Source organism: Diachasmimorpha longicaudata, chromosome 1 (assembly GCF_034640455.1).
Source record: "Diachasmimorpha longicaudata isolate KC_UGA_2023 chromosome 1, iyDiaLong2, whole genome shotgun sequence".
Lineage (NCBI taxonomy): Eukaryota > Metazoa > Arthropoda > Insecta > Hymenoptera > Braconidae > Diachasmimorpha > Diachasmimorpha longicaudata.
In genome coordinates, this window is record NC_087225.1 from 8,971,351 (window position 1) to 8,987,879 (window position 16,529).

At 36.1% G+C, this 16,529-nt stretch overlaps 1 protein-coding gene across 9 annotated transcripts; it reads right to left on the minus strand.

Annotated features, from left to right (window-relative positions):
• Nucleotides 1-93: 93 nt before the first annotated feature.
• On the minus strand, nucleotides 94-10,824 carry LOC135163476 (uncharacterized). Of its 9 annotated transcripts, none has more exons than XM_064123377.1 (8): nucleotides 10,533-10,824; nucleotides 10,043-10,166; nucleotides 9,684-9,920; nucleotides 4,702-5,053; nucleotides 2,820-3,031; nucleotides 2,645-2,698; nucleotides 2,448-2,551; nucleotides 94-1,657 (listed from the first exon to the last, which is right to left on the minus strand). In XM_064123377.1, exons 3-8 carry the CDS (start codon nucleotides 9,738-9,740, stop codon nucleotides 1,438-1,440), a joined length of 999 nt encoding a protein of 332 aa, XP_063979447.1. In that variant the 5' UTR covers nucleotides 9,741-9,920; nucleotides 10,043-10,166; nucleotides 10,533-10,824; the 3' UTR covers nucleotides 94-1,437. The 9 variants fall into 9 exon arrangements, with proteins under 9 accessions (XP_063979447.1, XP_063979535.1, XP_063979276.1 ...); XM_064123465.1 differs by having other exon boundaries at nucleotides 10,680-10,803; XM_064123206.1 differs by having other exon boundaries at nucleotides 9,684-10,166.
• Between the last annotated feature and the right edge of the window lie 5,705 nt (nucleotides 10,825-16,529).

Consider the following 16,529-nt stretch of genomic DNA (forward strand, 5'->3'; position numbering starts at 1 on the left):
TGCAGAAAAATGAAATGATCTCGTGAATATGAGAGACTGATACCTCAGTTGTTTTTCCATTTTTTGTTTCTGTAGTGATAATGAAATATTACGTTTCTATTCCATTTGAGCATTTTATTCTCCTTTCGTACAAATTATAAACTTGAATATTTATTAGTTAACAGCACTCGAACGATTCACCTAAAATCTCAAACAGTGCATTGGCTTTTATAGAAAGTCACAACCATTTTCATTTTCAAATTCTTCTCTCATGAAGCGAAATTATATCTTAAAATAGATTTTCATGAGAGTATATACTAATTATTTTGTACTTGCATTAATTTCTCCAGCCACAATCAATTGTACACGTTAGCTGTCAGGCACAGTGATGTCGGTCTTAAACCGAGCGAGAGTAGGCACAAAAATATTCTTCAATTATTAATCAGACGGGGAAAAAGATAAACACCTGTAATCCTACATAATTTGAGAAAAAATTTCACAGTGTCATAATTTTATGCTAAAATAATGTTATAATCACGGCGGAAAATTTTATAGCCGGATTCTTTAAAATTGCATCGTAACGCCCTTAAAATTCTTGGGTGTGGTTTTTGTCACTTTAAGAAATGAAAGAAATAAAACTTTCATGAGAACTACACACCGATGATAGTTTGCAGATTTAATGAGAGACAGTAGGAGAAAATAAGTCATTCTAGTGAAAATCGAATCAGGTTTCTTGACTGTTGAGCGGTTTCGGCATCGCCTCCTTCAATTTTTGCCTAAATTAAACAAAAGGGTCCGCAAAAACTATCTGTAAAACAAAATTCTGCGAAACGGCTCAATCTAGACATTGATTATAGTCATACATTAGTTATATTATTGATGAAAATAATAATTACATCTCGAATTGAATCATATCTAAAATATCACAATTACCTCTTTCAACAGTATCGTATAAAATTCAAATATTACACGATCTCATATAAATATATATTCATATATTAAATTTTACAGACAATTTCGTTGATTGATACAAACAAAAATCTCGTCTTTCCTTGGATTTTCAATGTCGCGAATTCACCTTCATTCCCATGATACTTCATTCCATCGCCCTCAGGCATCGTAATATTTATACATCGGCGACGATCAATCCTCTGTGGCCTTATCGAACAATCATTGAATCATTGAAAATAAATTGAGGGAAACTTCTTCAGAAATATTGAAGAGAGCATTTGCTTTCAAGTCAGCGTTCTTGATATTTGATATTTCACGACGGAAGATGCGTTGGCATATACCCACATGGTTCTTTGCCTGACAATATCAAGACCACTGCATGTACACATTGCAGTTGACACTTGAAGATACGATAAAAATAATAAAAGTCCAAAAGTCGTAACAATTAATTCATCGATTAAACCATCGATGCATTCAATTGTTTCCAATCTTTTGGTTCTTCGACCCTTATGAGCCGCTCTTTTGAAGATTAGTACCCATTCGAAGAATAGTATCTCCAATGAATTGAACATGACAGCAGCAGCTCGCTGGTATTGGAAAGCTCTCCAAAGCTATTTTATTCTTAGGTCCCACAGCCAGAAGTTGACGATAGATATAATTTTGTTTGCACATCGTCCTGTAACCTCCTGCGAAATTATCCACCAGTTTACAGGGGCTATCGTCTTTCCTAGAAATAAATAGAGAAATGTTAATTGTCCATCTTAAATCTTTTCCCAAAAGAGAACAAATTATTTCAGGGTCTTGCTAAACCATTCAACGCATTATTAATTAAAACTAGTCCGAATACTTTCCTGTTCTTCTTATGATGAAATACCGTTCTATCACCAAAATATGATTTGAGCCATATCGGATCCCGAGTTTCAACGTACTTACCAATGAATAAATATATCCGCGTTATTCCCACTCACATCTTCGCGTCATGAGTTTTAGTTCAGCAAAGTTTCATCAATGAAATTCATTGCCAAGTGACATATGCGTGTGAAATTTCACGCCAAGTTCGAAACGCAAGCATAAAATACAAAGAACTTCTTTCTCATTTTTCCCATACAATTAAATCGACGCGATTTCATTTGCTTAAAAAATCCTTGGATATTCGTTCAATAATTATACGTTGTCCCATCGAGTCGAATGTCGTGTGAAAAATCAATAAGCTGGAAATTGTAATAAATCCGAACGCGCTCCCCTAACGGTTAATTCCCTTGTGAGAAGTTTACTTTTCTTCATTCAAGCTGCAAATGGATTAACTCCTGACATTCGAGTCAGGCAACTGTAGCAGATAGAGGAGGTGAACATCATTGAAAAGATGAATAATGTAGCTTCAAACCTAAATTTTTTTCACCAAATTCCATCCATCAGAAAATATAGTATACGAGTAATATTGAGGGCGTAGTAAATTTAGTATTTTTCAAGAGTACGTGTATTAGGGATTAATAGAAATTCAGTAGATGTTAACTCACTCGCAAGTTTCCACTCCAATTGCCTGTGTGAAGTTCTCAGTGTTTATGATGTACCGCCACTCGTCGTTCTTGTTCTTGGCAGCCCTTGGTAGAACTACTGCTCTCTGTAATCAATGACATCGTAAACTATAGGAATGAGAGTTGCTTTTTTAGGCATCAGAAAATCATTCCATCGAATAGAGAATAAGTTATGGTACCTTTGATTCACAGAGTACTTCTTCTTGCCCTGAAGTCCTTAGTGAAACGTTCGGCTGAAAATATGAAGATGAATAAATAAATGGTATATAATGGAAGAGACTCAAAAGATTCTAGAAAATGTCCTTCTTGTAGAGTGACAGTAAGAGTTTTCAAAAGCTTTGCTATTTCACTTACCTCAAGCTCATCCTTGACCTGTAGATATTTCAGATTTGTGTCTGATCTGATGGCTCGGTTGATCTGCTCGATCGGATAAAAAGGTGTGTCTTCGCAAAATGCCCCGTGTCGACACACTGGTCCTCTCCTGTTATTCATTGGCATTGGTATATCTAAATTTTCTGGAAATATTATTCTGTCGCCGATATTGTGAGATACCAAGGTACCGGCTCCTGAAATATCGAGATAGAAACGGGGAATTGAGTGGGCCATTTTTTAAAATTATCAGAATGGCTGATAAAGGGTAGTCCACAGGAAAAAAGGAGATATAAATTTGACCACTGGGAGGTTGTGCCTCCCTGATGCCAGGTACAAGTTAAAATGGAGAAATGGTTAATTAATGTGGACATTAAGGGTAGCTTAGCATTCTAACTATTTTGGCAGCATAATGAAAGCATTGTGACTGTTAAATGTTGGATAAAAATTCAATAATAATTAATCCATGAAAATTAATTTTATGCTACAGTAGAAAAATGTTATCCTTCCAGTTCAGTAATTTTTAAGCAGAACAGCGAAAATCCTGGAATGGTGGGTGAATTTTACCCTACTGGGACAGTTTTTTTTTTCTTCCGGCACAATATTCCTTGAACCTCATATTTATGTGACCATTACATGTCCTCATATTATGTGACCATTATATGTGACCATATATATTTATTATCTTCAAAACTACGCAATCGATTTCACATTTTTTTTCAACGAGATCGGTGACGCGTGCTACGCACGCGCCTTCTCATCTTCTCATCTATAGTGCCGCATCGGGTTTTTCTTCTTTCTCTTACGTTTATTCTAGATTTTCCAAATATATGGAGATCGATTTCCTTTCTACGGTAGTACAACGCATACAAATGGAGGAATGAGGGTAGCTAGAATAGATTCTGCAACTCCCTTCCCGTGCGGAGTAAAAATTTCACCCCTCTGTGTCCATGCGTTCTCCCGACACCTCCTCGGTGAACGCCTTTTTTCGAAATTGTTGTTTAAAAATTTAACACTTTCATTTTTTATTCAAACGAAATCGGCCATATGTGCTACGCACGTACCTTCTCATTTCCTCACGAACTGACGTATCGGTTTGTCTTACACAAAAACAAATATTCAATACAAATTGTGGATTATTTTCCTCGCTCGAGATTAAATCGGAATTCAAGAAAATTGTTACGGAACTACCTGGTAGGTTTCTAAAGTTTCTAAAATATTTACCAGAAAATATTGAATACAAAAAATGACCAGTTTGATTATTCCATTCAATTTTGTTTATTCTACTGAAATTTCCCGTGGTAATTCCACCGGTGCTTTATAATTATCTCTATTAAATATTATTCTGTCGTTGATGTGGTGCGCAACCAAGGTACCACCGTGTCGTGAAATACCGACATAGAAACGGGAAATTGAATGGGCCAATTTTGTAAAAATCATCAGAATCGCTGAGGGCTATTTCACTAATTATTTGTCCACTCTGATTCCGGTCAAGTAGAATGGAGGAAGCAATATCCGGATATATTTACACACAATCGGACATGAAAAGCGTGTGCAGATGCATACCTACGTTTTTATAGTTTTAAGCGACAGGTTATCATTCATCGAATTCATCAATATTTACCGGAGAAACTCGTCCAAAGCAACGTTTTTTTCCAACGATGGTTAGACTAACCCACTTTTTCTTCGCCAATATGTGACGTAAAATATTCAATGTGAAAGTCGTTGACAGGTAAGAAACATCTGAAAGGCTAGCATTGAAACTCCCACCGATTTTTTTGAAAATTATTCCAGCTAAGACTAGCAGTCTTCCATGCAATGCTCTGATTCGCTGAAATTTTCATTGAGAAGAAATATCAAAACTTACTGATTCCGGGCTTGATGTCATATCGTCTGAGCTGCATTTCGTCAGCGGGTCTGCTGTTAGACTTGTCTTCAGGTTTCTCTGAGTCATCTGAAGATGTCCGGAAGGCGTCTTCAAGGAGTCGCATTGTTTCGTCATCAAAATCCTCCGGAAACTCCGCGTCTCCTGACCTGTCGCCCCTTCGCTTCGCATCTATAGCCGTCGCAGTGTCGATGGGTTTACCGGCCTCACGTTTACCCTGGTGGGAGGACATCCCCACGGATGACGCCGACGATCCAAACGCCTCCGACACATCATCCTCTGGGGAGTAGAATAGCGGCGAATTGGGGGGATAACACTCGACTCTTGGAATCACCTGGAACATGGAAACGATATCTTAAAAAATTTGAAGACTTTTTTACGTCTGACGTGAACTATTGTACGTCACCAAAAAATATTGTGTTCGTCAAATCTAAAATTTCTTATTGTTTTTGACTGGTGAACGAAATGTCTGACATTTTGGCGAAATGTGTAATTTACATGTTACGACCAACTATTCACATTCATTTCGTCAAGATCTCTTAATTTTTCACCTATCAATTTATCAGCATAAAGATGAGTAGATACATTGATTGATACCAATAATCTTCATAAACCTTCGTATCACGTTGAAATGACATCTCATCAATCTCTTACAATTTATCATCGTGATAATGATTCTGATAGGGAGTTGTATTTGAAAATCTCCACATGTCACGGAGATTATTGATGATTCGACGAATTCCATTCTATCAGTGTAATGTGCGTTGAGAAAAAAAAACAACGAAAAATTGCCAAGAAACGACAGGGAAAAATTACGAAACATTGAGGAGTAAATATTCGCTGTACACGCGCTAGGATTTATCTGTATTTTCGGTACTTTTTCATCGGTGGCTCGCAAATTTCATCGTTCGTTTGTGAAAAATCACGGTACCACGGAAAAATTCGTACATCCCCTCTCATTTTTTTCAATTCGTACCATCCACTTTCCAACAGACAGTTTTACCGATTCATAATTTCACTGATAACCTTCAGCTCCTGATCAACTGATCAAATAATTCCCATAATTACAATAATTATTTTAAACCGACTGGCGATTTTTCAGCGATGAATTTATCGAATCAATTCTTCACACGATCATCACATTAATATTGATTGCGATGAATGCGGAACAGTTGATTAAACTCGCAACACATGTACGCGGAAATACCGAAATTATTTAACAATAATATTGATTACAACGCGTGATTAGTTCCATTTAATGATCGTTAAAAAAATTCGATAAACATGGATAACCGCACAAAGGACGTTGTACCATGAAATAACAGCGAGATAAGTCTGTTGTATTCACTATTGGATATTGTATCTCACAAAGCTTTGAAATTTTTCATTAAAAAATATGAAATATTGAGGCATTTCCGATGACACGGAAACACCTGTTGTGATGCAAACATGAATTACACGGTCGTTTAACAGCCGGCGTTTATTCCGGATGAAGACAGAGACAAATGGGAGGATAATGGTGAGGTGAGACAAGAGGGATGATAATGATGGATGAAACATTGATGTTTTCCGAGTCAAGTACAAAGAAAATCCTCACCATCGACAACAGCAATCACCAGTAGTATCATCAGATTGAAAATTATTTTTCTTTTCAACAGATAATATCGAATTCAACATATACTATGGAAGAAACAGTAGATTGCCAGCTTTCTTGATTGACAAATTCATCATAAGACATTAACTCTTTTTTATGGATGACTTTGATAATATTTTTGGATCAAAAGTACTACTAAAGTTGGAAATTATTCTTATCAACTGCTTAATCTTCTCGGAGGGTTCGCATACTCCCCCCTCTCACCCCCCCAGGACTTGATAAATGCTTTCATCATCGTTGTCGTCAGCCCCGAGATCAAATGGGACGATTTCATTGACTGAACACGGTGGGTATTCCAGGGGGAAAAATAATCAAGAAAAATGATAGACAATGACAGAAAGTAAGATATTGAAATTTGTCAGGATGTATTTTTAGGTAGTCACATGCACATTACTCATTGGTACTTAACGGGCAAATTTTCTCGCCGGATGAACGCAATGCCCGGGACCGCAGGTCTCCTAGATTGAGTATACCGTTATGCAAGGCCACACACCAAGATTATTGCTCATTGTCAGAGCGACGAACTGGAGAATATGCACAATATTGCGGTCTGCAACCTTTATGAAGGAAAATGAGTCCAGTGATTCATTACTACACAGAAATCCGGGAGGAGTTGCGATAATTGTGGAGTTTCTTATGTAGAGTTTAGTTCAATTTCAGTGAAAATTGCATTGAGCGATGTTCATTGCTAATAACGGGAACCTGGACTTTTATGAATTTTATAGCGAGTTATGGCAGCGAGGGGCGAGTAAAGGGGATATAAAACGAGAGTTTATTTTAACTATTCGTCAGTCTTTAACGAATATTTCAGAATCCAGGACAAATCGCTTGTTGATTTTTTTATCTAGACTGCACTAATATATTGATTGAAAATCAATTAGCTCAGATTTATTTTTGAAAGGATACTTTAATGATGCAGGAATGCTGAATCAACTTTCAACATCGTCTGTCTAATAATGGCGGGTAAATCGACTAAAATAATTTTAATTATATCTCCAATGTACCATTATTTTCTATTTATAAAATGTGTATTGAAAATTCACGGAATGAATTTGCCTATTGAATATCGTTCTCGTGATTGTTCTCGTTATTGAGTTTGATTGAAAATATGAGATTGGAGGATGTCACACAATACTGGAGATAAAATTCCTGATAACTGGATGTCGTAATCATTACTGCGGGGAACATCAATAGACTAGTGTTACTCTCGTTTGCGTCTGGCAAATCCCAAAGGATGTAAAATCCTCATGGAATATCTCCCTCCGGCATTTTCGTTATGCCGACGGTTAATGGAATACCATGAGCGGACGTTGGTGGATAAAACAAGTCGTTTCAGTGAAGTATTTGTCAATAGCACGAATAAAAAAATGTATTACGCTGTAATTGGATGACGGAATTCTTTCAAATTTATTTGACGATATTCAAGATTTTTTTATAAATTGCATTGATTAAGTCCCTCAATTAAATTGCAGAAAAGTCATTTGAAATAAGTATGGTCCATAGAATTAATATCATCGATATTTCATTTCTTATTACCATTAATTCCAGAAAAATCACTGGACATGAATTTTTGTTTTTCCCCTCTATTTCTCCTTCATTTTCATTAAAATCCGACGTCATCACCCAGAGAGTTAAGCAGCAAAGAACAATTAATATCATTCCCACACAGTTAATTTAATCGATTCTATTTTGTGATCGTAAATCGACTATCAATTTAATTCCATTATGTCTTATTCAAAATTAATGAAACCCCGTTGCAATTTCAATAAATTACCCTTTCTAATCCCTACCGGAGATCCATTTTCTTCTACAGAACTTTCATTCAGCGTCGTCATTTTTCTTCCGGGGTAAGTAGTCTCATAATTCATTGATGGATGATCAATAAATTCATTCACCCTTATACTTCATTTTCTACCAGTCATGAACCGACGTTTTCATTTAATTAGAATCAGACTGAAAGGGCAGATTCCACCGAATTATCATATTTTATTGGTATTCCATCACCTTGTTAATTTCCACGACCACTAGAGGATTTTTTTATGATCATACTAGTGTCAATGTTCCTCAAACATTCATTTTGTCAGATTCAGTCTCACCTTCTCCATAGTTCATAAAAAATGCCAACAATAAATGAATCTGTAATATTGTCTGAATGATAAACGACAAAGAAAGTATTCAATTCAATTTTCTGAATTTTCATTTGATTCCACTGAATCGTTCATTGAGCTTGAATTAAAAATTTTCCAGGATTTGTATGTAATATCGTGAATTTTTAGTATTGAAGTGGATCAAAATCGTAGTGAAAATATCACTTGATAGAAATTTCCGGGAATAGCACGAGAAATTTCCGAGAAGAGTACGAGAAATTTCCGCTAAAATTTGTCAACAGTGTTAAACCGTAATTTCCCCTATTTCCAATTACCTCAATCACTAAGACTAAACGAGTAATAGGGATGAAGTAGCTATAACGAAATCATAATCACACTACCTCAATCAAAAGCATCATCTCCCACGTGCCCATTCAATTAACCATGTGCCAACAGCTGACGCGTCTCGCTTCTCTAGCGATGAATGGATGTAAACACATAACAGAGAATACAAAATACTAATTAAAAGATCCAATTGATTGCATCAAATATTTAGTAAACAATACTCTACTGGCAAAAATGTTGCATTTAAGAGTTAGCTACCCACGTTCGCATGTGTCTACACATCCATCAATTTTTCTTTTGTCCACTACTGAATCGATCACATAAAATGTTTCTCTCGAAAGTACCTATTATTGCCCCCCATCGGACCGTAATTAACATTTAATTCCTGGTGGATATAATAATAATCATTATCCTAAATTATTTGTTACACGGAAGTCGCGACAGTTTTGATCTTTGAAAATCGTGGGTGAAATGATTTGATGATGATTTATGAACACATAACAATTATTCCAATTTGATGCGCTTAAGGAATCTGATATTTCAAATTCATTCAATTATGCCCAGTTAAAGTTCTTCTATTGACATTTCATCGAACGGCTGGAAACATCACTAGAAACGTAAACAGGACAATCGGTTTTACAGAGTCTATTATAATACCCGAAGAAAATAATTTAGAAAAACTTTAGTCCGAGGCATACTACTAATTTATTAGTAAAGATAACTATACTGTCTGCCATATAACAATAATTTCCTACTCACTTCATGAAATGCCATTTGTTTGAAAATTCAATGAACAAAATGAATCCCTCTCCCCCTCCCCCTTCTTCCCACGTGAATAACAAAAACGTCTTAAGAATAAATATAAAAATATAAATTACCACAAAAAGTAAAAATACAGCTACGAGGACTCCTGCAACTTTCAGAGTTCTCCCCATTGTCACGGATGAAAATAAAATCCAAAAGTTCCAGATGCGATTTGTCCAAGAGCAAGGGCCGCTAATTAGTCAAGACGTCCATCCACAGATTGTTTAAATATCCAAAAACCATAGAACGAGAGGCTACCGTACAGCACCACGTTCATCCAGACACTGTCAATTCACCGGTTGTGCGGTACACTACAGTCACAACACGATAAACTAAGCAAGTATTTATATATGTACGCATGTACGTTATTACAGCGGGCACAATTCACGCCTCACAGATACTAACAAATCCCAGTGGAGATATGAACACCCACCATTGATGAATAAATCCGTTAGACACGATATTTATTGAGTTTCTATATAGCTCTCGGGGAGTTCCATATGACGTCAAATCATCAATTACGTACGAGGAAAAAAAATCACGGTTCCATGACCTACCTATACACGGTAATAATTAATTGCTGAATTATCAATCAGTTGTTGAATTTCGCCATGGGGTTAGTGGAAATTAACAACTAATCGAGTTGATTCGAATTGTCAATAACGAAATTGGTGACATTTTTTTAGTGAGAAAATTAATATTAGGGAAACACGAGAATTATCGCCAAAAAAATTTTCACTGTTGTCTATAAAAAGGAGCCAGTTCGAATTGCTCATTCAATAAGTTCAATTAATTTTAAATATGAATTTTCACTAGATGGAAAACACATATCTACATTTAGAAACAGTTCTCCAAGCGTTCGTGTGTTGGTGGTCGAGCAAGGAATGAAATATTATGGACCACAAATAATGATGAACATTTACGGAATTGTTAATGAACGGTTGGCTGTTAAACTTTATCCACTCGTTGAAATTCACCAAATAATTTTCTCCGTGCACGCGGTATATTTATTTTTTCAACGTCATTAGTCCACATCCACAATGTTACGGCGGTATTTGTAATGCACTCACACTAAACTTCACCTGATGCAATCGTTTTTCGAAATGTGATTAATTTTTCGGATAAAATTGTTGAGGGGTTATGCGATAAAATATGCGAATGAATATTTAACTGGATATTGGATCCGATCAGAATCGATTCAACGACACTACTGACCCTTGAAACGTCCATCGGGCATCGTTAGCACTTCTCTCAATGCGAAACTGTAAATTAGAGGGGCAGGAGGGGATATCAGGTAGCGAAAATAGGGTGGGAGGGACTGTACAGGTGCAAAACCCGACGCATTTTTGGTTTCATTGAGGCGATGGAGTTGAGGGAACTTGAACATGCAATTTTTCACTGTAACGCATTTTTGCAAAAACAAATGATGCAACAATTGTCGCAGCGAATAAATTATTTTTGTTGGTCCAACAAAAATAGTTATTTACGGATTAAAAAAAATTAAATGAAAAATGTCGAACATTTGTTGAATTTTTTCGCAATTCAAGGCTCTTTCACTTTTGTCTACCACTCAGTTGATAATAAAGATGCGAATTATTGCGGCAAATCAGGGTTGGCATGAGCTCCAGGAGGCGCAAGTGTCTGGTAACATCTCAAGAACAGAAATGTGAAGTAATTAAACTACAATTTTCCCTGTCATCAGATCAACTATAAACCGATTGCTTTCATAGATCCAAATTAGGAGCTTCGACCTATTTATCCCTATTATAAACCATAATTAGGCCAACTGACTAAAATTGCTATAGTGTAATAAATGTCTTTACTTCGGTAATTCTTGGGGTCATTTATCGAGGGAACAAGTGGAAAACTTTGTAACGGAATGAAATTATCATGATTTATTATTTTATTAATTAATGATTATTGACGGTTCTATTTCTTGATGATATACTGCTAGAAAAAGAATGAGATTTTATGGACCCGTGACCATTAAAATTCGAGACACCCCCACCGAGTGGAATTGGAGTAGAATAACCATAAAATTAAAAAAATTCATTTCTCATTGACGATCAATTGATCGACTATTTGTCATTCAAGTCGTGAATTGAGACTCCCAATATCCATGGAATGATGTTCTGAGACTTGTCTCTCAGTTCTACGATGGAATATTCAGGTCCAAGTTTACAAGTATCGATTTGTCCAACTCACCATTGTCTACTAATCCAATCGGCCAACCGAGAGATGAGCACAACAACCCGGTGTCTTTATGACGTCCGAGGGCCAGGTAGATATGGCCTTGAGGTTTTGGGCTTTCCGGGAATTCGGTGACGTCTGGTGAAAGGGGAACCTAGCGTGTAACAGCAGTTATTTGCATCTTTCCACAGTTTGTATTAATTACAAAAATAATTTAAATGGCAAAACTGTTTAAATTATTTTTCACTATTTTTCTGTCCTACTACCATTTGTTTTTTCAGTAAATACCTCGAAATTGGATACAGTGACATCTTTGCTACGACTTGTTTTGATGACTTAATTGGAAAAACAGCAAAAGTTATCACAAACATTTCGATGTCTCTCTTAAATTCCGAGAAATTCCGGTTACATGATTGTAAAAGCTATTAAATAATTTCAAAACTCAAAGTACAATTTTCCTGTATTTTGCCCGCAAGGAAAATACTGAGGGTGATGCTTTTCAGCTTTCGTAATGAATTTCAAAACTCTAGCTGTCGTTAAAATATAAATGATCATCTGGCATAGAATCCCGATTTATCCGGAAATTCTTATGTACTCGAGAGATTTTATAAGTCACTCACTTTCCATTTGAATTCGATTTCATAATATTAAAAAGTCAGATGCAATTATTGGATAGTTTTTTGAAAAAATTCTAGCAGTGTAAAGTACCCAAACAGCATCCGAAAGCCGTAAAAAATAAATCATTAATTTGAAGGAGTACCTTTTCGCTTAATATTGGAAAATTTATTTGAATGTCACCTCCTGTAATTCTGCGATTGCGAGAATGTTTTTTTCTGATGAAAGAAAAAAAATCTCTCCACAGTGAAGTGACAGATTTAGTTACTTTTCCTGTCTAGATATTAAAGTCTAATATTAGTAGCCCTATACATATAGACGTATAATGTATATAAACTGTATATATGGCGCTGTATCTAAATTTGATAAACTCAATAAAAAAACAATCTTCAAACCTTTTGAAGTCACGCAATCATGAATTCATTCCACGCGATATGATATCGCAACTAAAGCTGTCTAGCAAAAAAAATGGGGAATATTTTCAATTCCATTTCTCGCTGCAAACCCAGCCTGGAGAGCTCTGTTTGCCCCATGAACGTTGAATACAGCGAGAGCACTTTTCACCTGTTGCCCTACGGGGCCTTCGCCAGATTCTAGTGCATGAAACATCGATTGAATTGCTCGTGTTAATTACTCTGAATTTTCACCCACTCTCACTTCGTTCCCTGCAATATTATCTCATTGTTGAAATTATTAAGAGAATAGTTTATCCGAGGACGTCGTCGAAAATGATTTCTTCCTAGCGATTCGCCTCATTATAGATCCATCGATTTTCGACTCGGCTAATCCCGAACAATATCGGGCCCGCTATAGATTCACCGAAAAAGCGAGCCTTGGCTCTGTTGGTAGCATACCGGGCTTCGAAAACAAATTACTCGAAACTGACCTAGTTCGAACCCTGAAAGCGAATCGGCTTACCTCCCACTCAAAAATTATATACCACTCCATTTAATGGTAAAAAAAATATCATCAACCAAAAAGTGAAAAAAGGATGATTGCCGTAAGGCTGTGGATCCAGATATTTGAGATTCCAACCATCTGGGGACATGAAACATCAATTACTAATACTTCGCCCACTTGCAAATGACGCTGTTAATAATTTTTGCGGTTGAATTTTGATACAGAAAATCAGAAAATTCTGGTGAACATTCATATTACATTCAGACCTGATTTATCAGCATATCGAAAAAGGATGATTTCCTTTCTGCTGTAGTTAAACATTATTTATCCTATCGACACTTCGCAGCTGTGTCCTAAAACTCCTATCCTCCTGCATTCGCGTGTCATCCGCAAAACAAATAAATCATAAACCACAAAGCCCGGCAATGAAGTAAAAACATGAAATCTTCCATAAGCCAGTAACTAAATTGCAAACATTATGGTTCGTTTATCCGACAAGCCAATTGTTCCCACTACAGTCCCATTCAGTCCATTCACCTGATTTATGAGCCATTTCCATCGATTTTCCACACCTCAAAGCACTCACACTTTTTGCAGTATAAGCCCGGGAGGGCAAACCTGCAATGGACAAGCTGTTACGGTGATTATTAATTAATCGCTTTGGCTGCTGCTTTTAACTTCTGGAGATTTCATCCAATTACTAGCTCAATTTGCCTCTTGTTCATTGGACATTACCTCACCTTGCACTTTAACTTTGAATTAAAATTTGACCGGCTACATAAGTCGTTGCAGAGGGGTAGTCAGGTCCCGAAATACTTTTAGAAAAGGCATCGGGGTTTCCACTGAGAATTCTATTACTAATAATGTTCAAAGAAGGATATACCGTAGATGGCGGAACGGAGAAACCGGCTGTGAAGATTATAATGATCAACTCCTCTCTGAAAAAATTCCTTTCAGCTAATTTACGATCATATATATAACTGAAAGGTGTTTTTGAAGAAAGCATTATGAAAACTGTCAGATGAATAATTAAAACGATCAACTTTTCTGTATTTCCATACAAAAAGACATAATTTATGATTATAAATATTTTATGGAAACAACAATCAGCGTAATTGTAGAGAAAAGATAACGTGATATGCAGTTGACTCTGGACATTCTACGACGTATCATTTTGTTTTCAGTAATCTCATGGGCTTGACATCTCTGACAGAAAGTACAAGAGATCTTTTACCAACCAAATGCCCTGTGCAAATTTGTAATTGAACAGAATTTACAAAGTGCATAAAAAGTGAAAAAAACTCGGAAAATTCATGTCGTGGAATTTCTGTAATAAAAATGTTCCACTAAACAGAAATAAAAAAGTGAAATCCTCACGATTCTTTCCATGAAACCCTCTTTCCCTCATTTTTTATTAACAAACGCCTGGTAAAGCCAAATTTCACATTAAAATGCTTCGTGCCTCGTTATTAATTGAATTCACAAAGTTATCTAGAACTACTATTTCCTTTTTATACATAATATAATCTCCATTTGAATACCTTGTTTCAAGGGCTAATCAATAAAACCATCGTTCAAGAAATGTCACGAATTCTACTGCAGTTCACGCCATTTTCATACACGCGGCATAAGATGGAGATAAAATAATGCACTTTCCATAGCCATATCCGAGGCCAGGTTACTCCCAACCGAATGACAATTTGCATCGCTCTAATGCAATGATCCAATTCTATTTCTACAATAATGATATTACATTCAAATTCAGGAAGAGCTGGAAAGCCCAGAGATTGAGTTGTAGAGGGAATACGAGAGTGGAAGTACGCATGAAGCAGTTCAAGTACGACGATCATTGTAATCAACTACTTTAACCTGTGGAAAATTAACCATACCTTTGTCATATTATATTTCCTTCCCCCATTGACCATTGCACGCTCTTATTAATGTGTCATTCCTTCACTTCCATCAACATAATGTATAACGATGTCGTTCAGTAAAATCAATTTCGAATTGGAAATAAATATGAAGAGAAGTTAAATGCATCCAGTGAAATTTTGAAAGTAGATAGTTATGAAGCTCATAGAAAATATCTTCAGAGAGTATTTGGATAAAAAAAAAACATTGAACCGGGAAGCGTGTACACAATCAGTGAGTACACAGTAATTACTCCAACAATTGTGAATAATTGATCAGTAAAAATTTCAATCAGGAGAATCCCTGACAGAGGAATTGTCTCTTATGATTTCTAACGAGAATTCATGGCTGATGAAGGATCATGAACCTGGAGAAGTTCAATCACGTAATGAAGTGAAAGTATTTTTTGCTTTGAAAAATTTTATTCAACTCCCACTGTAGTATTAAAGACGATCTACGCTCGATAACTAAAGGAGAAACGACGGAGAATCTCGCAGGTGATCACGTACACGAATGACAGAATGAAATAAACCGGAATGTTCCATGAAGAAAAAGTGGTTTTGTCACAAATTTTCACGTATTCTTCAGATCTACGTAATAATTCCGCTATTATTTGGTGATACGGGGGGGGGGGTGGTAATGTAAAAGAGTTGGCTACCGTGGCAGAAAACTGGCGCGCAAATTTTCAATGCGACATATGTAGAAACAAAATAACGAGAAATCCATTATTCAAAGTGATACGCAAAGTCGGCCATTTTCCTGACGGCTTTCATTAATGCTATTTACCACGAATTTAAATGAACATTTTTTCACTCCCTCACACGGCACATTGGTCAAATGGGTTTAATCGCATGCATGCAGACTCTTGGTAGTTGCTCCGAATTATTCATTGAATTGATATTTTTTTCAACACTTGAGTTTCATTCTCTTTCACTTTTTATCTATTTTTGTATTATTATTGTTGTGAAATATTCTGTTGTGGAATTCTATCCACGCAGGATTAAATTTTCATGAAGGCGTTTTTAATAGAAATAGCAAACTCGTCGAACCTTCAATTCTTCGATTTTTATTGGTCAATGAATTACTTGAATTTATGTGAAAAAACTTGCAGTGTTTTTAAATGCTTTAAATTCTTGGTCGTAATGGACAATTGTGCAATTTTTATCATATGGAGAATCGGGTAATTTAAATATTTGACTAAGTGAAAAAAGGGGGGAAGAGTATCTGGCACCCCGCTACTTCAACAATTCCGCAAGCGAGTAAAACTATTTGTTAGTAAATGAATGGCCGCGCGCTCCGATTAA

Bases quoted from the DNA above. Each gene is read 5' to 3' on its own strand.
- LOC135163476 (XM_064123377.1), bottom strand. From the start codon at position 9,740: ATGGGGAGAACTCTGAAAGTTGCAGGAGTCCTCGTAGCTGTATTTTTA. The intron at 3,032-4,701 runs GTAAGTTTTGAT...TCGATATTTCAG, and splicing joins TGACATCAAGCCCGGAATCA to GAGCCGGTACCTTGGTATCT. The intron at 2,552-2,644 runs GTACCATAACTT...CATTGATTACAG, and splicing joins AAGTACTCTGTGAATCAAAG to AGAGCAGTAGTTCTACCAAG.